A 23,380-nucleotide genomic window follows, 5' to 3' on the forward strand; every position below is an offset into this window, starting at 1 on the left:
GTCCCTGGAGGCCGTCGGGCTATGTGGTTTCATTTTGAGGTCATCATCAGCAGGCCTATCTTCCCAACCATTGGGCGGCTGGACCGGTCCCACCACAGTCGTTTGGTATCGCGCCTCAAGGTGCTTATCGATGGAGAGAAGCGCGTGGACTTGAGTCCGGTTGTCAGATTCATCGTCAACTATGTGCAACAACTTTTACATCAGCGTAGTCGAGCCCAATCTACCTCCGAACCACCGTGACGGACCACAGCGGGTGAGCCGTGGTTCGCATCTCCATCACGCTGGGTACGGCAGCACATCGTCATCTGGCTGTAATGCCCACATGGTAGGCAATGGGCTCTAGTACGCGTCTTGGAATGGCTGGGCCAGGTCCATCAAGTTCGTCAGCGAGCGGTTGAGCGGCACGGACACCCCTCACCTTGCGTATGCGCTCTCTCGGAACGTTTGCTCAAACTGCCGACAACACTGATGATGAGGTGAGATGGTCGCCTCACATCGCAGGGCTTGAATCTATCCAGGAACATTCCGAACCGGTACGTCCAGGAGGAGTTACTCGGCGACATCAACGCGGCAGGCTTCGCTGATTTGTTCGATTTTTTCTACTTACCGATGGGTAGACCTGTGCTTGTTCGCGACAATGTCTCGTTGACTCTGTGAGCGTTCCAGATCACGAGACTCGGGCTAACTTTGGCTACTGCTTCATCAACCTGGTTAGCCCTCAGCAGGCTTATAACTTCTTTAAAGCCTTCGATGTGAGTCGATGACTTTCTGATTGTACCAGAATAATTGATAGCAATGGTTGACTCAGGGTAAGCCACTTCGACGCTTCACTTCTAACAAAATCGTGGCCATCGTCCCTGCAGCGATACAGGGCTTCGAAGCGAATCTGAAACACTATTCTCGGAAGGCTGTGTGCACTGACGTAGAGATTCAGTGAGTTACGGGTTTGCCAGACTTATTATGTTCGTCTCTCCATCGCTTCAATAGGTTCCGTCCTCTGTTCTGGCTTCACGGCGCTGCGGTAGAGTTTGTGCGCAAAAACAGTGGAGAAAGTCGAGTAGTGGCGAGCGGCGGCTGCGGGTCTACTCGGCATGGCAACACGAACCACATTGCTTTCGTCATGGCTGGGGAATCTAGCTCAGAAGAGACTCGAGCTGGAGATGACAGTGATTGGTATGTGCGAAGTGTTCGATTGATGGTATGTAACGTATGATGTGTCAGGAAAGCCTCTTATAAGAAAGAAAAAGGACCGCCGGCCTTCCGCCCGACGGGGGTGATCTCGCCAACGTCATCGTTGCCAAACGATGATCATTCTCCCGTTGTTCATCACCGCCATCGCCGCACTAAGAGCGATGGTGGGTTGAGGAGATCTCGTGGTATGTCATATTCGTCTTGTAGTGGATTGTGATAGTGAATTTTGCTCAGTAGAGAGTCACTCGTAGACTCGGTCTTTTCCTCCTGAACTCCCTGCTTCACCTTTTGATTATCCGTCAGTCGTAGAATACTGACTCCTGTTTTTCCATAACATATCTCTTTCATTCATAACGATTTTGCTCACTCCTTATCTGATCTTGGGTGCCCCCTGCCGCACCTCTGTGTTCGTCTCTGTACTCCTACGAGGCTGGTGCATCAGTAGGCACAAACCGCGAGTTTTCCATTGGTAGACAGGAGGACCGCGGACTCCTATTCTGGTGTGTATTTCGTCAATACACCGTAGTAGCATGGGCAAGCCAGCCGTCGCCATCCGAGCTATGTCGGTGAAATTTTCTCTTGCGCTGCTCGACGGCGTGTTTCACCCCATCACAAGTGATTATTTTTGTGGTCTCTGCGATGTTGTGCCAATATCAATGAGCTCCCATGCACTTCACCCGCCATTCAAGCTGTTGTAAGTCTTTTGTTGTATGTTTCCCACTCCGGTTGGTCGCCAGCCTGTCCCCGGGGCTCGTCCGGATCATCGCGAACGGCGTCTGGTTGGTGATAGCTCTGAAAGCAGTATTTGCCATGACGCTGAACATCGCGTTCCGCTTATTAGTTGTCAGGTTTTACCGAGGACCCTAGAGCGGAGCGAGCTCGTGTAGATGAAGGCAGCTCTTGTGGTCACCAGACGGGTGAGCACATCACGAGTACCGTCTCGCAGGTCAGACAGATGTTCCTCAGGTTCGGAAACGATATTGCCCTATGTTGTGTCTGCGGAAGTCTCGAGCATGCCTGATGGTGGGTCGTCGATTCACCTACCTACCTTGGGTGACTTCGCTCTTCCACCATGGTCTTCGGTCACCGTTCGGTCGCCACAAGATGGCGCAGTGGCCGAGTCCGCCGATGGCTTCTCCTGGGCCGGGACTTGGATAACTATGCCGAATTCGGTCCTTTAATACGCCTCGTAGGGTTTCGACGTGATCGATACTTTACTTCAGACGATCTTGGAACAAGGTGCTCAGGAGGAATCATCGCAAGCTGGTGGGGTATAGGTAACGCTACGAGATTCGATATTGTTGCTGCAGGCATTCCAGCGTATCTGGTCAGTGTGCCTATTTCGAGCATGTCAGCATCAAGTGAGCATCTGTCGACGCCACGTATGAGCGATGATTCATCTGAGCTTTGTATCGCCATCATATAACACTAGTTGTCTGTAGATTTGGATGCCCCCATGACACTGGATAGCCCGGTGCCCAACCATGCGAGTTTCCTCCCTGAAGCATTATACCAGGCCCGAGACGATGAGTGCTGCTGCGGAGGCTGTGGAACTGCTGGCGTGGGGTTTGAGGCTCCACCGGAGGTGCCGGATATCACCACCGTAGTCATGAGGTGTGTTCGACTAGCCCCGTTATTCATGATGTAATTCTGCTCAGGAACGTACCTGTTCGCTACACACCGTCTACTCTGATGCAGGAGATAATTGAGTATGGCTTCGGAGGCGAATTCGACTTCTTCTATCTGCCATTTGGTAAGTTTGAAATGTCTACATTGGTCCGTTATGAATTTCATTTGTCAACAGACCACAAGAGGAATTGCAATCATGGCTATTGTTTTATCAATCTCTCCGATTTCTCCGTGATGGAGAGGTTTGCGGCAGCTTTCGATGTGAGTAGCACAGGGTGTTCGCTGATCGTTTTGAGGTCATAACGGACCGACCTTATTTGGTTGTAGGGGAGGCGGTCCCTTCGACTTGCTACACGGTGGGAAATCGAGGTGAGCCCTGCGGTGCTGCAGGGTTTCGAGGAGAATCTCCGTCATTACCTGGGCAACGAAGCCTTCAGGAATCTGGATGAGGAGTGAGTCCCTCTGCTGAATCTATCGCAGGCGGCCTGCGGCAGGCCGATTGCAGGTACCAACCAGTATTTTTCCTTGATGGTCAGCCTCTGAGGCCAGGCACTGGAGTGGCCTGTCCAAGAGTTCCTTAGATACTTGGACGGTTCCCCATGCAGTCAATCTCGCGTTATCATTCAGCATCATCATTTTTGTCAGTGTTGATACTCGAATCTGCGCTATCAATGTAAGCCCAAGTCAGACTGGTCCCCGCAGATGGACTATTTTAGCATGAGCTGTTCAATCTCCCGTGCAGGTATCCATCATCAGGCATCGACTGCAGTCAGTCAATTCTCCTGCCTAACTCGTCACTAATGTATTTTCCACATACAACTTCCTTCCAAGCTCGGTTGGTAATGCCGTCTCTCTGTTCTTCGCGGCCAACGTCGATCACCGGCCGTATGCGCTCTGGCATGGGTCCTCATAGGAGCTCATTTCGCTCCTTCATCTGCGGGAATCTGTTCCCAGGTTTCTCCCTGCCCTACCTGATTATTCCACCTCGTTTTCCACTCTTCCGTAGATACGCATGACTATAGATCATTCTCGTGCTGCTGCTTCTTTTTGATGACGATCTGCGACTTTGGGTTCATCACTGCAGATCGTTCAGTCAGCGTTCCTCGATCAGTGCTCGACCAGCCATTGCCCCAGTGGGAGGTGGATTCATACGTCTACTGCGTGATTGAATGTCCCACTCTGCTGTGCCTCATCATTGCTTCGACAGCAACGACGGTCCCGACGACTCGTCCGTTCTGACCCAACTGCCACCAGTATGTGACTCCTGTGGACGTGTAAGTGCATGCTAGGCTTAGATCGTTTGTTCGGAGTGGTCTTGATCATTTCTATTCGCGACGGAATTCCTTCGTTCCTCCCATCAGGTGAATGACTCTCATCTGCGTCTAATCAGGTGGACTTCCAAGATATCTACACCTCCCTTCGCGTGCTGCAGTCCTTGGTGGATCTCATGTAAGGGTACCGGATGATGAGGCAGTGTGGAATGGCAGGTGGCTTACGCGGCGTCGATGAGGCCTAGTCATGACACTCATGGTGGAAGGGCGCGACAGCCTCAGCAACCGGCAGGCGAGGTTTGCTGCTGCAGGCCGTCGTCCAGGTAAAGCCCATCTGCCTACATCTTCACCGCCTATCGTCTCACTGCTTCGCATGGTACAGTCGAGGTCGACTCTCCAGTGATCCCAGAGGGAAATCGGTCTCTTCGAGGAGGATACACAGTGGTGTGAGTGTTTCCCGCGATGAGCAGTATCCGTTCTTGCTCTTAGCTGCGGCGCCCTCGGTAGATCCCGGACCATGGTGTGCATGTGATCAGCGCACTCGGAGCTGCATCGTACAACATAGCGATCGTGGACCGCGTTCTCTTGCTTTGACTGCATTGCCCCACCCCAGGGGAGCGGCTCCGACGAGCAAGTTCCATTCGCAGGCGGAGAACCCGAGAGCATCACCAGATGGAAGAAAGGCGAACTGGGTGATGTCACTCCAGTTGAGTGATGCCTCTTATCTTCCAAAGATACGAATGCTCGGCAGATCATTTGGCCCAGATGCCCACTCTTTGTTATTTCAGGCATCTCGCGAGGTCGGCTCTCATGAAGGAATAACGACTGTGATGATGAGGTGAATGTTGCTCGAAATGACTATGCTTGACTATCTGTCCATTCCAGACACATCCCAAATCGGTATACGCAGGCCGAGCTGATCGCCGAGGTAACTTTCACCGGATTTGGTGGGACATTTGACTTTTTCTACCTCCCCATGGGTAAATTGCTGCTCTCGTCCGTAGTGGCCCATATTGTGCCGCTTCAGATCACAGCACTAGAGCTAATTTCGGCTACTGCTTCATCAACTTTACAACGCCAGAAGTGGCTTCACTGTTCACACACCTTTTCAGCGTGAGGAGATGCCGCCAGAGGCAATGTGATGGAGGTTGGATCCTTCAGGGGAAGCAGTTGAACATGTCAACGTCGAAGAAAATCGTAGAAATTGTGCCCGCTAAGCTGCAAGGTTTCGATGCCAATTTATTGCACTACAGCAAGAAGGCCGTCTCCACTGACTCGAAGGAAGAGTGAGGCCGATTAATGACTTGAATTACTAGCAGAGCGATTGTTTTTTGTAGTCACATAATTCCCTGTCAGGTTCCGTCCACTGTTCCTGGTTGATGGCTATCGACTTTCTTTCACTCGCGTTCCATTACGAAAACCAAGAGAGATAGGGAGGCATTCGTAAGAGGTCTCCGTGCCATGAGTGGCATCTTCTGGTAGGTCCAGACAGCGATCCGCGTGTTCCAGCCCTGAGAGGAGCGACAAGGAGAATCGAGTCGGTCTTGCCTCTAATAGCGGGGCTCTTCTCAAGAACGCCTGCCACTGTACTGGAGATAATCCAATGTGAGTCGATGATAAACATGAGAGATTCGGCGACCCCGCTTTGTGTAGTTCAGGCGAGGAGAGACTGATGGGGGAGCGTTACGCTCCTTTTGGGTTCAATGATGCCCAGGAGACGTTCCGCTGGATGAAGACCTCTAACGAGGCCTCAGACGGTCCTCCCCCGATCCAATCTCCCGACTTTCCAATATTCCTAGATGGTGATCATCCGTCGACTATCGGTGAGACCAATGTCTATATACTTGAGGCAGTTCGTGTATAATCTCAGTTAACAGGGCAGCTTCTTCCGCTGATGCTGGTCCGACCTCGAGCCCGTAGGAGAGTAGGTAGAGAAGTATCATATTGAGGTGAACTAGGGAAACATTTGCTGTCCGCTTACCCAGTTGGCGTGTTGTTCTGGTCTTCATACTCTCGTCATGGCCTCAGGTTATTGTATCCGACTATCTATTCTCACCATTGAATCCGTCATTCTGCCTATGTTGTAGTGCAATTCCCCTATTATATTACTACGGCGAGGATTTCACTGCTCATACTGCTGCTGCTACTGCTCGTTTACTACTCGTGTTCGTGCTGTTCAGCGATGTGTCGGTTGATGTTATATTTACATTGACGAGCGGTCATTGCGCTATGAGAATATCACCACATTTCTTCTTTCCCTATTGCGATTGCGCCGTCCTAGTTATTATGGTGACCGCGCTGTCAATGCATTGTAGTGCTCGAATGTCCCAGCATCTTGCTGCTGCGCGGTAGTTTCCTAGTCGTTAAGGTGCTATATGCCGTCCGCCACATACTCCTATTCTCATAGAAGTTCTTCCGGCGGTGTTGGTGGATGGGTGTCTCGTACTCTTCTCAGAAGTGGGCTTCATAATTCGTCTCGAGTATCATGATACTGTTTGATATGTTGCAGTCTCATCGCTATCACAAGTAGTTTATCTTCCTCACCTTGCTGCATTAGTGACATCTGGTTTTGGTTTGCAAGTGATTGGCGAGGTTTTCTTCGAGCGTCTCTAGCGTTTAGTCGTCCGCTGAATACTGCTGTGCGATTACAATAGAAGGCTCTCAAGATTGCCGATTGTTCATGCAGCCGCCTTCATTCCCCGTCGACTTTCAAAGCTCAGAGATGTCCTTACCTTGGGTCGACACTCTGGTAGTTGTCCTCAGCTCACTCCAGAGGAGTTCTGTCCTGTCAGTTGGATGATATCTCGGAGAACTCGACAGTGTCTTCACAGCAGAGTCCGGTGTTGTCCCCTATGGATACTGGGCTGTGGGATACCATACCTCAGCAGCCGCTATTGATGCCACAAGCGAAGCAGCAATGTGGTCATGATGCTGTAGAGCTGGAAGCCCTGATAAACCGCATTCTTGTCGATGTACCACGGCTGCCGATAAAGAGCGTTGCATTCTCAGTTCAGCTTGTCAGGTGACCCTGAAGGCCTCTGGCCGGGAGAGATTGCCAGAGAGGTACGACCTTCCGACTCGGAGCAGTGGCAGACGCCGTTGTAGACCCCGACGTGACAATGCCGCCCGTCAGAAGCAAAATGGTGATGTGTTTTATATCGGCCCTCAGTAGATCGATGTGGAGTCATCATTCAGCCTGTTACGGGAAGTGCTCAGCTAATTCAAGGGGACGCCCAAGCACTTGGAGCATGAGGAAGGGAGACACAACAGACTTGCTGATCACAGCTTCATTGAGGGGAATACTGCTCCGCCGGTGAGTGTTCCACGGCGGGGACCTCATTACGAACTGGCTGCGCATTTTTCAGTCTCATGCTACAGCTAAGACTTTCCCCTCTCCACGGGCGAGTGTCACTACTCTAATGATGAGGTGCGAAACGATGATGGTTGGACATATTCTTGTCAGAGTGCTATTGTTAGAAACATTCCGAATCGATACACTCAAGGAGAGCTGATCCAAGAAATTTCCTCCTCGGGCTTTGCGGGCAAGTTCGATTTCTTCTACCTGCCAATCGGTGAGGGAGAAATGTTGCTGTCGGACTACCGCGCGTTTGTCAGATCGTGTTTCCATGGCTAATGCTGGTTATTGCTTCATCAACTTCACCAACGTTCAAGATGCCAATTGTTTTGCCAACTTCTATGCTGTGAGTTTGGCCGCATCGCATTTGATAATTTGAAGTTGTCTTCAGGGCCGAGTGCTGGGCAACTTCGGATCAAGGAAGGTGGTCGAGATCGTCCCTGCTGCTATACAGGGCTTCTATGAGAACCTCAGTCATTACAGCAAGAAGGTCGTGTCTACTGAGAATAATCCAGAGTACGTCAAACGCCTACCGTAAGGTGCAGGTCCGCAACCGTTCGTGCTAGTTCATTATGGCAGTTTACCGTAATTGTTGGTCGCGCAGGTTAAGACCGATCTTTCTCGTCAACGGGAGACCAGTGAAATTCGCTCGCGCCACCGTGCCATGGCAAAGTCAGTTTGAAAACCAATCACATGTCCAAACGTTGGCTCCTCGAGAGCATGCGGTAAGTCGAACGAACGTATAAGTCTCCCTCCCCATCGGGCCCCGTGTGGCCAGGTGTTCACGCCGCCGTCAGCCTATTCTACCCTTCATACTTTTCAACAATAGTGGTTTGTCGACTTCCCTCATGGCGATGACCTGATCAAAAAGGTAGCCAAGTAGCTTTCTCGGCTGACTAGGTTTCGAGTAGTGTTGCTGTCAGATCGATGGCCATCGGCTTTTCTGAGTTAGAACTAGTTGAAGTGAAGTTATCAGCAGATGCGTGGTCTGTGATTGGGCTCATTCTTTGTATGTGTGGCATGACCTCGAGTATCTTCTCACCGTCGTTCCCATTGTCAAGAAGCTCTTAGAGCTATTCTGGATAGCCCCTTTCCAGTCCTCTGTTGTTGACTTTCTCGTATTGTCATCTCTTTTCCGTTTCCACCATCTCCCCGTGACTATTATACATCCTGCTGTGATATTGGCTATCACAGTTGATAGAGCGTTCTGCAGAAGCTCTATCCGAGGGTGATTCCGTGAGAATGGTAATTGTATCAGTTTGCAGTAGTCTAGATAGTTGGTCGTGATATTGTAGCTGCGTTTTTATGGTGGACCGAAGCTGCCTTCTGGTGGTGGATGACCGTCGTTGCTCGCGCCCTCTGCCGTTGGGTCATGTTATTCTTGAGGTGTATTTTAGTGAGCCGTGAGAGTTATTCTACGTAGTGTCAGGTAGCCCTCTCCTCTCACTGTATCTTGTTATACGCGCTGACGATATACGAATTGAGCTTTCGTTCTAAGCTATGGTCGAAAAACGACTGATCGCTATTATGATACTCTGCTGCTCGCTCACTCAGTTGTGTTAGCTTTGATGGTACGACCGGTCACTTGCAATTTCTAGCTTCTGACAGTCGAAGTTTGGCGCCGACTCAGTCTGGTCGGGTCGATGACTGATGATGCATCGTTCACGTTGTGTAATTGTCAACAGTTTTTAGTGTCGAGGATCGCCTCAAATTCCTTGGTGATATCAGCGCTTCCTCGTGCTCTCGGATGTCCTCAACCGTCACTGCTACTGACCTCGACGAGAGGCCACACTTTGGGGGGATCGCACTATCCGATCAAGACTACGGCTGTGTGAGGAGACAATTCCTTATGTACCTCGTGAATTTTCTCGTCAGATCGGCGACAGAATCCCCAACCTGTGGTATCCTGAGAGTCTTCAGCTCGCACTCTTGGGGGTCGATGAGTCATCCGGCATGGAACTCGACCTAGGGCCATCTCTGCCTAGAGTGAGGTTACGGTGTTCGACGACTGTGAGATGCGCCTTTGGTTCTTCAGGACTTGACTACACCAGAGCTTTCTCAATCCACAACGGTTGAGCAGGGTGACCCTCTGAGCCCTGAGACATGCTCGGTTAGTGGTACACCCACAAGGGTAGACTCGCGTCTACCAGCATTGGCCCCTATTGAAGAGCGTGCCGGTATCGAACCTCAGAGAACTGGCCGCATCGGACCTCGTATGAGTATGGGAAATGGTTGGTACTGTTCCGCTGTGATAGTTTAGATTTTATCTGTTGCAGATACTACGATGGATGATACTAGAAGTATCTCTTCAGTCGACTCTCGTCGAGAGAAACGAACAAGCCCGTTGTCGAGATTCCCTGGTCAGCAGACTTTCGAAGGTGCTACCAGACGTCGTCGTGCACGTGCTGCGAACAGTGGGTTGCAAGCAAATGGTCTACCGAGGTCTGACTCCGTGAGGAGAGTCGCAGTGAGAGTAAAGCCCCTTTCTCATGACTTGTGCCCGCCTCTCTGGATTTGTTCTGCAATGTAGCCATCCCGTCGTCAACAACGCTGCAAGGATGTGTGCTGCACCCATCTGGGCGCTCCCTTTCCCAATTCTCACGTGTGGCCGGTCGCCACTTCTACAGCACCACAGAGTAGCTCTTGCGGGGTGAGTCGACGCTAATACCTCGTTCTCAGATATCCGACCCAAAGAGCCCTCGCTGGCCTTCGTCATACCGGCTCCGCGTGGCCCCTGCCGCGTGGTCAACAACTTTTTCATCTCATATGCTGGGCAGGGATGCTTTCCTACTAACCAGGTCTGTACATGAGCTCCTGAAAGTGGCTAGAGGCGGATGACACGCACTCATAAGTGCACAAGTATGTCAGGTCGAGGCTTCTGTGTCATCCCCTTGTGAGCCAGCATGTTGCCCGCTGCAGCCGACCCTCCCACAGCAGTACCAAATGGCAGGACCCGGAAATGTGAAGATGTGTCCGTCTCACGGTACCCGGAACTTGGCTCGCCGTGTTTCGATGTTTTGTTATTGCAGGTCAATGCGGATCGACCTCCCAAGACTTCACTCGTAACGCTTCCAACATTGTCACTAATAATTTCTATCTCACACTTGCTCGACACGCTGGCCGTGCTCCCACTGGTCCGATGAGCATGGCTACCAGTACCCGCAGGAGGCCTAGGCGGCCAACTGCGTGCCGTCCGTTCTGCCCGATAACCTGCTGAAGGTAGACTGTGCAAGCTCGAGGCTGTCCAGACGAACCTCAATCGACAACTCCTGCAATTGTGATCGATCAGATCATGTTTTCCCTTTACAGTCGGAAGCCGCTCCTCCGAGAACTGTTAAAGTAGGACAGCCTCGGGCGCGCGTTGAAACAGCATTGACTTTTAACTGAGAAACGGTTTCGTGAGGCGAGCCATTTTGCTCATCTTCTCATTTTTCATGTTTCTTACTCACTTTCTGTGCCTGACAGGTTCTACTTGGACTTCTGCGACTTCTCATCGACTACTTTTCACTTTTCCACAAACGCTGATCTGCGACACTTCAATTTTCCTCATAACCACAGCAGTTGCCGTGTCATCTGGCTCTATTTTGGTACCGGTGAAGAGTGATCTCCCGGTTGTCTTCCGTAGAAGGTTCTGTTGGTGATTTTGGTATTTTTCTCGACTACAGCATGCTGAAGATGTAGTCTAATCCATCTATGTGTAGTGGACAGCTAGACATGCTGATTGCCACGTCCTAATTCCTGGGACGTTAGCTTCGTGTTGGTCAATTCGCTCGGCTTGGTCCTCGCACTTGTCCTGGGCCGTTTGGTGCTCTAGCACGTGGGTCTTTGCTTGTACAACCCGTGTTTGTATCGTTGCCTCCTTGTCGACAATGTCCTCTACGTTGAAGGATGGCTGCCGCTCGATAAGATCCTCACGTCGACTGAAACGCAGTGGGCACGGCTCTAGCCCATCCGTTACCCGAGGTAGGTCTTCTAGGGGAGCTAGCTCGGAGTAGATGGTTCGCTAGGTCGGTCCACTAGTCAGAAGCGGAAGCGGGAATCGACCTCTCCTGACTCAGACCCTCTCTGTGCTACGCCGAGGAAGAATCTTTTCGGATGCCCTGTAGATGGTGAGTGTTTAGACTTTTGCTACGTTGGGAGTTCATCGAGATAGAGGGTCTCGGTCTACCTCCTACCACACCTAAGAGCTCGCGGCCGTCGGCGAAGCGCCATAACTCCGGCACACCGAAGCGGCCGGGAGAATCTTCCAGGGAAGAGTTCCAAGTGAGGGCTTCTCGGTGTGCAAGCAGAGCTTCGCTAGCTGCCTAACACGATGAACGGATACGCGCCTCAGATCTTCACTGTCGGTTCGCGTCGAGACTCTTTACTACGAGGCCGGCCATCAACCAGAGGCCGCGCTTCAATAGCCACCAATCGCAGCAGTACGTAACCGAACTGTCTTTGTGGAATGATTCGGTGGCGCTGCGCTCAGGTTGTGGTACCCGCATGAGTATGGGGGAGGTGGTTGATCAGCTCGAGTTGCCCTCTACTGGAGGCAAGGGGTACGCTCATTAGACCTCAAATTGTACGAACGTCTAGCAACCTGTGTAGGCGTGACTCATTACCAAGAGACACTCGTGGCGATCGAGGACCAGTCAAGAACCTATTCAAAGAGTTCACTGAAGAGAAGCAAGATGGTGATGGAATCTGCTGCGCGTGATGTAGCCTGTGTAATCCGCATCGTAGATCCGAAAGCTGCTAAATTGCCAACTCCTCCAGTAGCCACGGTTGGAGCTACGACTAAGTTACCGATACCTGAGGAGTTAAAGAAGGCTCAGCCATCCGTGAGATCAATCTGACTTGTGTGCGTCATCTGCTCGATCCTGCAGGTCAGTGCAGGCAAACGGTCGCTACCAAGCCATTACAAGACTGTGTTGGATCAATTCAGAATGTAAGTACCCCGTATGATGGCAGAATCGACGCAGCTCTTTATCAGGCTCGATGAGGTTCTCTCGCTATTCCGAGTTCGTAGCCAAGTGCCCTACTACCTGCAACTCAAGGCTGGTGTCGAACGGGCTAGCGGGAAGCGGTTCGCTAAGGTCGTGTCGTTCAAACGTGTAGTCCGTGTTGGATACGCACTTCAGGGACGACTACTTCAAGTTGTGTTTGCGGCCGGTGGCCTCCTCGAGCTGGAGTGGCGTGAGAAAGAATGTGAAGTCGACTCTATGGGCACGAGCCCGCTTCGGCGTCTAGTCGTTATCCAGAGAGATGCCACTGGTAGGGCTATGGCTGGGCCGGTCAGTGTGAGGTAGAGGCTGTTAGGTGCTATACTGACTAAACGACTTGATGCCAAGGAGGCGCTGGCGAGAGCTGACGTTGTTCGAGCGCAGCTCGAGAAGCTTCTAGCGGAGCAGGTTAGCAAGAGAAGAATTGTGGTAGCTGACGAGTTTTACCCTGTTTCGCAGGAAAGGAGTTGCAGTGACCCGAAGAAGTTCCTCACTGATGAGGCTGATCCGGTGCCACAAGTGAGTTGCCAGGCTAACCGTAACAGGTATCAAACATGTCGTATAGGCAGTATTACCAAGCAACCCTTATGAGGCTTCTCCGACAGTAAACTCGACACCGGTCCTCCGCGGTCGAGGAACACCGAGTCCAGATGTGACGCCGCAGACGCCTTGTAGCCTAATGCTCTCGGGTTGAGTCAACGGGTTGCTCTCGAATATCGGAGGAGACTTTTAGGAGTTCGAGCGAGGCGGCGAGAGAGGCTTGAATTGAGTTCGTCTCCATTTGTACCGGTTATTCTTCCGCAGCTGTCCGAGCCCATGACTCCAGCTGTAAGGTTCGAAACTATCGTTGCAGTTGATAACATTCATTTGTTCTCCTGTGAGCTCAGCGTACTCCCTCCGTCCGAAACAACATCCGGAGTCGATCAGCGAGCAAGACGCCGGCTGAGCGACGGCAAGAGATGAGGGAGAGGGTGAGCGGTCCCCGGAATTTGCAGTTGATGGTGTCGTAGGTCCGGGCCAAGGAAGCGAAGGAGAAAGAAGATGCACAAATCTATGAAGAGGACCTGAAATGGCGCGAGTAGTGACCGGCGACTCCCTGGGTGGTAGCTATTTGCGTCTCAGGCAACTCAGCTTCTTCGAACTTCTGTCTTCAATCGTATCAGAGCTCAGTCGTCTTTTCTTTATGAGAGAGCATCCCTCGATGAAGCTACAAGACGTGGTGAAGTGAGCAACCGTGTATTCCCGTGCTAGCGACACTGAAGCCTCAGGCACTTCATGTCGGCCAATGGCGGTGGGCGACGGTACAAGGCACTTGGGACTCGAGTCATGGAGGACTATCTTCGGCAGACGGCTGACTTAGCGCCGGAATGGATCAAGATCGTTCATAGCACGGTAAGATGGTTCCTCACTAGTTCCGATCGCAGATGTGCGCAGATCGATAATAGAACGGAGATGCTGAAGATGAACATGTCGGCAAAATCCAAGGCCGTCCTCAGCAAAATTAAGGATAAAAAGGAAGCGTTGACCGCCGAATACACCGAGTGGCAGTCGAAGCTTCCGACATCTCCGCGACTTATACCTTCAACCGGCGGATAGTCAGCACACTACCAATATCTGCTACTGCGATTCTGAATGAAGCTCGATGTCTTCTGCCAATGATGCTGCATGTCATCGGGAAAAGGGCAATTTCCAGGTAGTCATGGTGGCGTGTTAAGTCCCTAACCTGGGGATAGCGACTTTCGGCAGGCGAGTGGAACACTCGTTAGACATGCCAAGCATGGGAGCAGCTTCATAGAGTTGGCTTTCTCCTATTTCTTCTCCCAGGAGGAGTTCCTGGAAATTGAGGACGCCTCAAGAATATTTAACATTCCCATTTAGCATCTGGAGTTAATATGCTTACGAGATTGTTTGGAACAATTTCTTTCGATAGAGGGATACAGCATCTCGTGTTGTCTCACCTGCTTCCCACTCAAACAGCATGTCATGCGTCGGGTAGACGATATGAAAGGCACAACCAGCAAATTGCCGAGCTCATCACACGCAGCTCGTGATCTTAACCGGTGGAAAGAGATCGGCTATCCAGTGGGTGCTCATATTTGAGCGCGTCGAGCTAACATAGTTCGCGATGCAACGTAGGGGTGCGACGACTCAATCCTACTGGATCAGGAAGACTTGAGGCTGAGGAAGGAATCGGTGAGATAATATCATCGGGACAGATACCGGTGGCGTGCGCGAGCTACACAACGTTTCGCTCCGCCCAACTCGACTTTTTCTCCCGAAACAGGAAAAATGGTGCTCCGAACGTCGAATCGAAGTTATGCTTTACAGCCACGGGTAGACAAGTGAAGTCTCCGCTGATGGAAAATCCGGGCTGGGTGGGCGAAGCTTTGAGACTCACTGAGGGCACCTCCTGTTGACGAGACTTGTCACTTCAGAAAACCTCCGATAGCACCGATATCGGCTCAGGAGGTCATCCGTTCAATGAACGAGATATACATGCGGTTCTCTATTCCGCACGAGAGCGAATCAGCGGAGCGACGCTTCAATGCTTTGGTCTTTGCAGACGTATTCCCTTGACACTCCTTTCTTCACTTCAATGCCCGCCACGACGGAACATAAGACTCTCGGCCCAGAGCCCATGACTGATGAAGGGCTTTTGATGGAGGATGGCATGGCAGCAGACAAACTCTTCAACGGTACTGTTTGTGATCAGTCTATTCGGTGAGCGGCTCATTTTTAGCCTCGACCACCGGCTACACGTACGACGACATTATTCTTATGCCCGGCCATGTGAAAAGTGATGTAGATGAAGTGTCAGTGAAGACCAGGATCACTAAGAAGATCTCTCTGGCTGTTCCTATTGTTTCTTCCCCCATGGATACGGTCACTGAGCATCATATGGCCATAGCAGTTGCACAGATGGGTGGTCTCGGTGTTATTCATAACAACAACGAGATCTCCGAACAGGTAAAACGTAGCTCTCTAGGACCATACACGGTCATCCAAACGCTCCAAGATAGGTCGCTGAAGTGCGAGCAGTGAAACGCTTCAAGAACGGTTTTATCATGGATCCTATCACTCTCGGCCCCAGTGCTACCATCGCTGATGTTGACAAGATCAAGGCCACACGTGGATTCTCCACCGTTCCCGTCACTGAGAGCGGTAAGTTGTGGCGGACAGATACCCGGCACGTTCCTCCGGATTGACAGGAACCTTTATGCTTCAGGGTCAATGGGCAGTAAGCTGTTGGGCCTAGTCACCAGCCGCGATATCGACTTCAGAAAGGACAGAAGCATCAAGCTATCTGAGGTAATGAAGTGGTTGCATGGTGTGTCACCATAACCGAGTGGTCCAGGTGATGACCCCTGCCGATAAGCTAGTCGTGGGTTGCGATCCCATATCTCTCCCCGAGGCCCATCGCAGGATTAGAGAGTCAAAGAAAAACAAGCTTCCCATCGTGAATAAGAATGGGGTATGTTACTACGTTCCGGCGTATATATACGCCTCTCCATTTCTCTGTAGGATCTCGTTGCCTTGATCTCGCGTCAAGATCTTAAATCATCCCGTAATTATCCGAACGCCACGTTGGACGCTAACAAGCAGTTGATGGTGGGAGCTGCCGTCAGTACCCGCCCATGTGACGAGGCTCGCGCCCAGCAGCTGATCGAGGCTGGTGTCGATGTGATAAAAAGGATTTCTCTCTGATCGTGTTCATGGTCGATGTATACAGGTCATCGTGGTGGATTCCTCCCAGGGGTGGTCTGACTATCAAGTTCACTTCATCAAGAGGATCAAACACGATTTCCCCACTATGGAGATCATCGCTGGCAATGTTGTGTCGGTCCGACAAGCCAAGGTCATAATATCTTACTCGAGAACGTCAGATGATGTATGGTCTCAGGCTCTCCTTGATGCTGGCGCCGACGGCATACGTATCGGCATGGGCAGTGGCTCCATCTGCACCACTCAAGAGGTGTGCGCTGTCGGCCGTGCACAGGTGAGTGCTGATCTGGTATTGACGGCAAAATTGTTGCATTTTAGGGCTCTGCGGTTTATCATGTAAGCAAGTTCGCAGGAGAGCGATACAATGTTCCTTGCATTGCTGACGGTGGCATCCAAACCTCCGGTCACATCATGAAAGTGATACAACACTTCTGGATCCTTGTGAAAAATATCATTGCTGTACAGGCACTCTCCCTCGGCGCATCTGCGGCCATGGTGGGTTCTCTGTTCGCTGGTACCGAAGAGACCCCCGGTGAATTCTTCTGGCATGATGGTGTGAGAATGAAGACATACAGAGGAATGGGTGAGATACTTCCACCTTCCATCGGCACTCGTGGCTAGCCTTGCATGATGTTTGATCTGTAGGATCACTCGAGGCTATGCAGAATCGCTCGGGTGAACGCTACTTTGCCGAATCCGCCAATATCAAAGTCGCGCAGGGAGTGAGCGGAGCCGTTGTTGATAAGGGAAGCGTCACCAGCCTCATCCCTTATATCATGGAGGTACACTACGGTTGATATCATATCGCTTGGCTGCCTCATCCCTCCTTCCCCTTAGGGTGTTAAGCAGGGTATGGCTTACGTAGGCGCTCAGAGCGTGCCTGAGCTCCACGCGGCTAATGTCAGCGGTGAGCTCAGATTCGAGGCTCAAACCGGAAGCGCTATCAAGGAGGGTGGTGTTCATTCCATGCTGAAGTACGAACTACATCTCTTCGCCTCTAGTTAGGTGTGCGCTTATAATTTTAGGTTCTCCAACAACTCAAGCAATCGTTCAGCCGGGCGTGTTGCGTGAACATAAATACCATTGGCACTGTCAAAACGTTTCACCACATATTCTCCCCTATTGTGTTCAGTTCAATACAGACGGGCAAAACGATGAGTACAAAACAGGTGACAGAAGTTCTGGCGACGAACGACCTTTTCAGCTCATATCTACTAACTCTCCTTATCCTCGAGACCATGAATTTTTATATTGCAGTTGTCCTCCGCTATCGAGTTCTCTGCTCATCCTTATCGATACTGGAACTTCTGCTGAGAAAGTTTTTTCTATCACTGTGGCCCGGCCAGTAGGCTTAGCGAATAACTACCGCTACACTACTAGGCGGTGATTGCCCCTAGTAGAATATAGGATCTGATGGAACTAACCGTTATGTCCATCAGATTCTTGTGCGTTATTTCCGTTATTTCCTGAACCCGGCCTATGGGGGATCTAGTGGGTAAGGCTATGCGAGGCTCATAGTGTTCTTATGTGGGTCAAATATTTCCACAACTGGATTTTTCCCTCGCAAGCTGCTGAATGCGCCATAAAGTGGCTTGCCCGAAGCAGAAGAGAAGTCCGTCTCATTGCCTAGGCTTAGACGGAAGATTAACCTGCTCTGCAGTGTACCTGTAGCTAACGTGACATCGTCGGATGTACCCAACAAAGTGAATTTTCTTTCTTGGCATCCCACGTGCCAACGGCAGCGTGAACGGCAGGCAGTACCCGGCTGGTACTACTACTACACATTAGCAAATGACCTACTGATAAACCAATCGTAAACAGCCATGGTGCGTCCTCCATGGTCCGGCGACAGGACTCCGGCCAACCAGCACTGCCACAAAATGGTGTGGATGCGGAATTCAAATGCCCTGAAGTCCCAGCCCTCCCCGATCGAACCACCGATTGAGCAACCCCCCATAATAACCAATGACGTGGAAAACGACAAGGAAGAGAATGTACTCGGCGCTCCTCAAGTTTCTCCGTTACCACTGATTAACACAACAAAATTGACTCGGAGAAAGTGTGAGCACAATATCCCAAGTGGTGTGATATTAGGAACTTGCTTCAACTCCCACTTTCCTGCGTTACTGGGAATCATCACTTGTCATACCATAACCTAGACGTAAATGCCCAGCGGAACCATCTCGCTTCTCGTAATTCGCATACATAACGCTCCCAGGGGCGTTCGAATATTGTATCTACCGACCGAACCGTGATACACACATCATCGATAATGCTGCTACCTGTGCGTTGTGCTCCAGCTCTACAGGCGATTTTCCGAAGCCAGTCAACCAACCCCATAAGCCCTTAGAAGTATCAGGACGAGTTCGCGCACTGACATGGTATCTACATTCAACGTAATAACAGCAGAGTCAACACCCACGTGGCATGCTACTCGGCATCAACACTATCGATCGGTTTGGCTCGTGCGGTGAGGCGTCCTTCCAGTTCGCCACCAGAAGAGAGGCGGGCACCTCCCTCAATGCCCTAATCGGAGAAAAGTCATCAAGGCACTCATTGGATAAAACTTACAAATGGGTTCTTCGCGTCATAGCCACCATCGACGAGGGAGCGACTGTAAGAGGTGTACCAGTCAGGGTTGACTGAGGAAAACACCACTTCAATGACGACCCAGCGTCAGATCCCATTTACATTTTTCAGCACCAGACTTGGACAGGAAGCCATAAGGATTAGTGATGGGAGCTTGAATGCCCGCTTCAGCCTGAAAGATTCGCACTTACCCCTATCACAACCCGACTACTGCCTTTACCCTATCGTTATCTCTCGCCCACTGGGCCTGAAGTTGGTGTTTCAGCTCCCCATTATTGGTACTGCCTGCGATGTCATATCTATCAAAACAATATTCCATACCGCATTTTCGCCAAATTCTAATACATTACCTAGCTGCTTTCCCATTGCCGCCATTCCACAGCTTAGAGAGTTTTCCAAAGTAGCCGTCGTTGCTAGACCACCCTGCTGTACCGCGCAACTGAGTAACGGTGATTGAGATATAGCGAGACGGGAATACCTACTGTGCCATCCGGAATCGCATTGGAATACTGTAAAGCGAGTTGCTGATCGCTGTTCAAGGCGCCCTCGATAGCACCAAGTCCTGAATAACAGCGAGCAGATACCCTAAGCAGGTTATCGAGAATGATCCAACCTTTGCCGGGTAGATTGTAGAGGTAGTTGGCTGCCCACTCGTCCTTGTCATTACCTATTAAACTAGCCGATACACTGTATGGGTAGACTGTATTGTATAAAATCTCACCAAAGTACACAGAGGCTCGATGATACATGCAGCAGTACCGACAAGCTCGTACGTACTTACACGAAGACCCATGGAAATTCTTTAACGCGATGTGTTCAGTTCGTCAGAAAGAATGATCCCAGAGTACGGAGTTAGAAGAGAGCCTTGGTCAGATAACTTACCAGTAAGCGTGAGATCACCGAGTTGCTTGTGACTGTATCTATGCTGCCAAGTCTGTTCGCGGTCTGTATTGACTAGAGGATCATTGAGGAAGTCCCTGAGCTCTCCAGATACTTCACCTCCCACCGAAGAGCTGATCGAAGTCCGAGTAATGAGAAAGCACAGCGGCGAGGTTGACGACTACCTTGTGACCATTTCTGGACGAGTCCAATCGGAATTGTCATTCGAGCCAAACAACCACAGTGGAGCGACGCTGGTGACCTGAGAGGAGGTCGGATATCGTCCAAGGGGGGGGGGGGGGGTATTGACTTCCGAAAGCCACTGCCATCCCCCAGAGGTAGACCCCCTTACCAATAGTCCACATCCATAAACGAGGCCGGCCAGGATGCCCAACGATCTAAGGCGTCTTCGCTTCTCTGACTTGCTCTCAGGGTGACCACGTTGGGCGGCAGCAACAGACCTCACCATTCGCCAATTAACAACTGTAGTTATCAACATTCATTCGATGCGCCCCAGTAACACAACCTCTTGCCGCAATACACAGTAAATTTCAACGTACAATAGTAAGACCCTACCACTCAAAAGTCAGGGAGGGCCCAGCGTCCTGAGCAGACTTCCCAATCAATTCTAAAATAGACTTGCCATTTTCCCCTCCCCCAGAATCGAACCGGGCACCTCCACCCGGGCTCTTCACTTCAATGCTCCCCAATATACTGCTTATGGCATCCTTGACGCCGCCTTTCTTGAAGGAGTCTCCGCGAAGCCGAACGCCCGTTGACCTTGGGACATTCTCACGATCTTTCGATCGCTGTGCCATCTCCCCTATCCAGGCCAGGGCTTGTCGTTGCTCATCATTAGCGGCCTGCGCTGCCAGCCTCAGCTGATTTACTTCACCCTGTAGCATATCCAGGCCGGTCTTCAGTAGTTTCCGAGCAGATTTCACCAGCGTTTCGGCCTCCTTTCCCATCCCCACAGTTCCCTCAGCGGCTACGCTATCGAATATGCCCATAGCATCTCGCCGACACGCCCGTTCTGAGCTGCCGGCGGTGGCCTTGACATCACGCGCCACACAATTGACGTAAGCATCTAATGCCTTAGAATGTGCCGCAAGTAGTCGATCGTCCAGAGCAGCTAGGGAGCGCTGAGCCTGAGAAGTGAGTGAACTCTCGAGAGCGGCTATGAAATGGTCATAGAATACTACCACTGAGTTCTCGTTGTTGTTCTGATTCTTGCTACTGTCTCCCAACCAGAGCAGCATCGACTTGGTCGAGTGAACCTGGTATTACTGATATCGACTACTACACCCAAGCTTGTATCACCATGAGTACTAAGGTATAGACGCCTATCCCAAACAGGATCACTAGGCTCCTCAGGCGTGAGCGCATCTTCACCAATTAAACTATCCCAAAAGTTCTCGATTGAAACGAAACTTGCGCAACAAAAAAAGCTGTGAGTTTCTAAGACAATAACCACCTCCTGCCCAATACGTATTCGGAACAAAGAGGACCTCCTACCCCATTAATACGGCAGTCATCATTATCATCATCGCCATCCTCCTTCTCATCGTCGTTTCTGCCATAGCAGCCATATATTATTAGCTGGGAGTAGCAGCTTGGCTGGCTTACAAGTGATATCGGTGGCGGCTGACCTCGAGAATGACTAGTCGGAAAGACAGTCATGGTGACAATATTAACGACCTTAGTCGTGCTTCGACACTCCGAGATGAAAGGGGTTTACAACATTATCATAATAGTAGTAGTAGCCATGCCAGCTGTAGTTATTGGTATGAGAAGGAAGATAAGGACGACAAACAGGAGGACAGGAGGTCGAAGAAGATCTCGTAAAAAAGGTCAGAAATTACAGAGGAACTCACGACCCAGATTTGCTGCATCAAGATGGTAGTACAAGAGGCCACACGAGGCCGAACGGCGGCGGGACTCAACAACATCAGAAAAGAGGTAACAGCTACAGTAACGAGGGAAATTGTTATGAAGACTATAGTCTGTGTGGAGGAGGATGTGGTGATGCATTGGATACTACTAGGATACGCTTCGCAATATTATTCATTGATAACCGACTTACTCATTAAAGACATTAGAAGACAATGACAACGAGGCTGCTGCTGTTGCTGCTGTTGACTTAGTTGACCGAATATAAATGTTCAAGTCGATGGGCTATACCCACAAAGGAACATCACCATCCATTCATATCTCGACGACGATTCCATCCTCCTCCTCCTCTATCCCGAGCACCACCACTATTCCCTCCCGACCATCTCCCCTTGTTGCCGTAATCATAATAGTCATTCTTATGCCTGGATGCTGATGCTGCTGCTGCTGGTCCAATCTTGAACTCAACCTCCTTCACACATTGGGCGAATAGCCAACTCCGGTTCTCAGGACCGGAACGGGCTTGTAGAGGATGGTCACTGTTGTCTCGACGGTTATGCGTCCGACGATTATACGTTCTAGCATCACCCGTCGCCGCCGACTTGGATTCGCTATTAGTAGAATCAGTGAGTCCCTGCGAGCATTACACCATCATTACACTCGAGTGAACCCGAACTCACCTTTAACGCAGCCAACACGTCCTTGCCCTGCTCGTGACCAACCTTTTCGAGGAACAGATCAATAACCATCTGCCGCTGCTCCGGTCTCCTTATTTTACGTGAATTCCGCAGCATATCCCGAACCTCTCGGTCAATGTGATGTTTTTCATAAATTTCATTTAGTTGCGGTACCGCACCCACAGACGGGGAACTCCCATCCCGTCCGTCCGAGGGTAATTCACCATCATAAACAATTGAACCCACTGGAGGAGGCGGTGACGGGGGTTCTGCTGCGCTGAATTTCCCCCTTTCCTCATCGAGATTTCTCTTCAGTTGCTCAATCTCCTTCAGTAACTCATCATTACGTGTGCTGCTTAACTCGAGTTGATGTTGTAAAATTAAGGCCTTCTTTGTCATCTCGGACAAGAGGGCGATGAGCTGTTCAGTGCTGTTCTCCTCAACTATACGGCTGAGTAGCTTGTCAACGGCTAAACATATACAACACATCACTACAGACATCAGCAGTAACACCACCATAAGCACCTACCCCATCCTATTGGATCTGAGCCCGGCGAGTCTCCAGCGATTGCTGCAGCAGCTACTCTTGATTCACCCTTCCCACCACTCTCCTCAGCTGATCCGCTACCTCCATTACTACTCTCAAACTTGCCACTAGTCTCAGATTCAGAAGGGTCTTCGATGCCCTCAGCTGTCTCTGCTCTAACAGCTGCTATGACTAAATCAGTGCCGGCTACACTGCTATCGCTTCTCGCACTAGTATTGCTACTGTTGCTGGTACTCTCTTTTTCGAGCTCCATTGATTCAAGTTATCAACTATACTTCAATTCTATGTGCGCAACAAAGACGCCTGCTTCGCTGTTGAGTAATGCCAACAACGGAAACTCAACTGACAACAAAATTGCCTCAATACACCGCGCAGGTGGAGTCCAGAACCAACGAAGCTACACGCATACAGAAACCTTCTTAAAATCGATCACCAGGGCGCGCGCTTTTCTCACTGGCCAACTCGCCACTAGGCAGTTGGCCGCCGCGATATAAGCAGTAGTAGCGTTAACTCAGACAATGAGGGCTATGAAACGGTACGTGAAAGAATGATGACAAAATCGTGCATTACTGTGCGAGTACGTGTACAATGATAACGTCGTAGGAATCAATAAAGGCAGCGAGTAACCCTCTACAATTGCAGCG

At 50.8% G+C, this 23,380-nt stretch overlaps 5 protein-coding genes across 5 annotated transcripts; 4 read left to right on the plus strand and 1 right to left on the minus strand.

Annotated features, from left to right (window-relative positions):
- Window positions 1-425: 425 nt before the first annotated feature.
- Pmar_PMAR014676 (hypothetical protein) lies at window positions 426-3,276 on the plus strand (the record flags this gene model as incomplete). Its single annotated transcript, XM_002771595.1, has 13 exons — window positions 426-476; window positions 502-613; window positions 667-752; window positions 809-933; window positions 988-1,173; window positions 1,222-1,355; window positions 2,040-2,108; window positions 2,158-2,214; window positions 2,502-2,552; window positions 2,634-2,805; window positions 2,850-2,944; window positions 2,996-3,081; window positions 3,211-3,276. The coding sequence occupies 13 exons, from the start codon at window positions 426-428 to the stop codon at window positions 3,274-3,276; spliced, it is 1,290 nt and encodes a 429-aa protein (XP_002771641.1).
- Window positions 3,277-3,989: 713 nt separating this feature from the next.
- Window positions 3,990-7,984, plus strand: Pmar_PMAR014677 (hypothetical protein; the record flags this gene model as incomplete). Its single annotated transcript, XM_002771596.1, has 15 exons — window positions 3,990-4,094; window positions 4,211-4,258; window positions 4,308-4,414; window positions 4,705-4,783; window positions 4,880-4,929; window positions 4,977-5,071; window positions 5,119-5,204; window positions 5,253-5,377; window positions 5,448-5,534; window positions 5,574-5,696; window positions 5,745-5,914; window positions 5,962-6,007; window positions 7,569-7,663; window positions 7,707-7,792; window positions 7,838-7,984. The coding sequence occupies 15 exons, from the start codon at window positions 3,990-3,992 to the stop codon at window positions 7,982-7,984; spliced, it is 1,449 nt and encodes a 482-aa protein (XP_002771642.1).
- Window positions 7,985-9,193: 1,209 nt separating this feature from the next.
- Window positions 9,194-14,103, plus strand: Pmar_PMAR014678 (hypothetical protein; the record flags this gene model as incomplete). The annotated part of the gene is made up of 25 exons (XM_002771597.1): window positions 9,194-9,277; window positions 9,322-9,432; window positions 9,482-9,677; window positions 9,723-9,824; window positions 10,126-10,244; window positions 10,315-10,429; window positions 10,476-10,601; window positions 11,454-11,555; window positions 11,600-11,709; window positions 11,780-11,867; window positions 11,918-11,987; window positions 12,037-12,122; window positions 12,172-12,269; window positions 12,315-12,376; window positions 12,422-12,524; window positions 12,570-12,702; window positions 12,748-12,839; window positions 12,891-12,950; window positions 12,997-13,120; window positions 13,165-13,259; window positions 13,319-13,402; window positions 13,442-13,509; window positions 13,554-13,655; window positions 13,700-13,823; window positions 13,866-14,103. The coding sequence occupies 25 exons, from the start codon at window positions 9,194-9,196 to the stop codon at window positions 14,025-14,027; spliced, it is 2,616 nt and encodes an 871-aa protein (XP_002771643.1). The 3' UTR covers window positions 14,028-14,103.
- An 889-nt stretch (window positions 14,104-14,992) lies between these two features.
- Window positions 14,993-17,237, plus strand: Pmar_PMAR014679 (inosine-5'-monophosphate dehydrogenase, putative). Its single transcript, XM_002771598.1, has 13 exons — window positions 14,993-15,127; window positions 15,172-15,398; window positions 15,452-15,593; window positions 15,658-15,740; window positions 15,787-15,903; window positions 15,954-16,112; window positions 16,162-16,287; window positions 16,333-16,428; window positions 16,473-16,571; window positions 16,620-16,737; window positions 16,800-16,936; window positions 16,992-17,128; window positions 17,180-17,237. The coding sequence occupies exons 1-13, from the start codon at window positions 15,028-15,030 to the stop codon at window positions 17,223-17,225; spliced, it is 1,587 nt and encodes a 528-aa protein (XP_002771644.1). The 5' UTR covers window positions 14,993-15,027; the 3' UTR covers window positions 17,226-17,237.
- Window positions 17,238-18,234: 997 nt separating this feature from the next.
- Pmar_PMAR014680 (hypothetical protein) lies at window positions 18,235-22,989 on the minus strand (the record flags this gene model as incomplete). Its single annotated transcript, XM_002771599.1, has 18 exons — window positions 18,235-18,391; window positions 18,437-18,539; window positions 18,589-18,680; window positions 18,726-18,796; window positions 18,846-18,915; window positions 18,964-19,042; window positions 19,094-19,182; window positions 19,226-19,305; window positions 19,357-19,410; window positions 19,626-19,756; window positions 19,808-19,884; window positions 19,975-20,083; window positions 20,199-20,770; window positions 20,825-20,899; window positions 21,138-21,195; window positions 22,088-22,146; window positions 22,193-22,659; window positions 22,719-22,989. The coding sequence occupies 18 exons, from the start codon at window positions 22,987-22,989 to the stop codon at window positions 18,278-18,280; spliced, it is 2,571 nt and encodes an 856-aa protein (XP_002771645.1). The 3' UTR covers window positions 18,235-18,277.
- Window positions 22,990-23,380: the final 391 nt, after the last annotated feature.

Source organism: Perkinsus marinus (genome assembly GCF_000006405.1).
Source record: "Perkinsus marinus ATCC 50983 genomic scaffold scf_1104296962766, whole genome shotgun sequence".
NCBI classification, from domain to species: Eukaryota; Perkinsozoa; order Perkinsida; family Perkinsidae; genus Perkinsus; species Perkinsus marinus.

Excerpts from the sequence above, each read along its gene's own strand:
- Pmar_PMAR014679 (XM_002771598.1), top strand. The coding sequence starts at position 15,028 with ATGCCCGCCACGACGGAACATAAGACTCTCGGCCCAGAGCCCATGACT. Across the intron at positions 15,128-15,171 it reads AGCAGACAAACTCTTCAACG|CCTCGACCACCGGCTACACG; the intron begins GTACTGTTTGTG and ends GCTCATTTTTAG. Across the intron at positions 15,594-15,657 it reads CGTTCCCGTCACTGAGAGCG|GGTCAATGGGCAGTAAGCTG; the intron begins GTAAGTTGTGGC and ends TTTATGCTTCAG.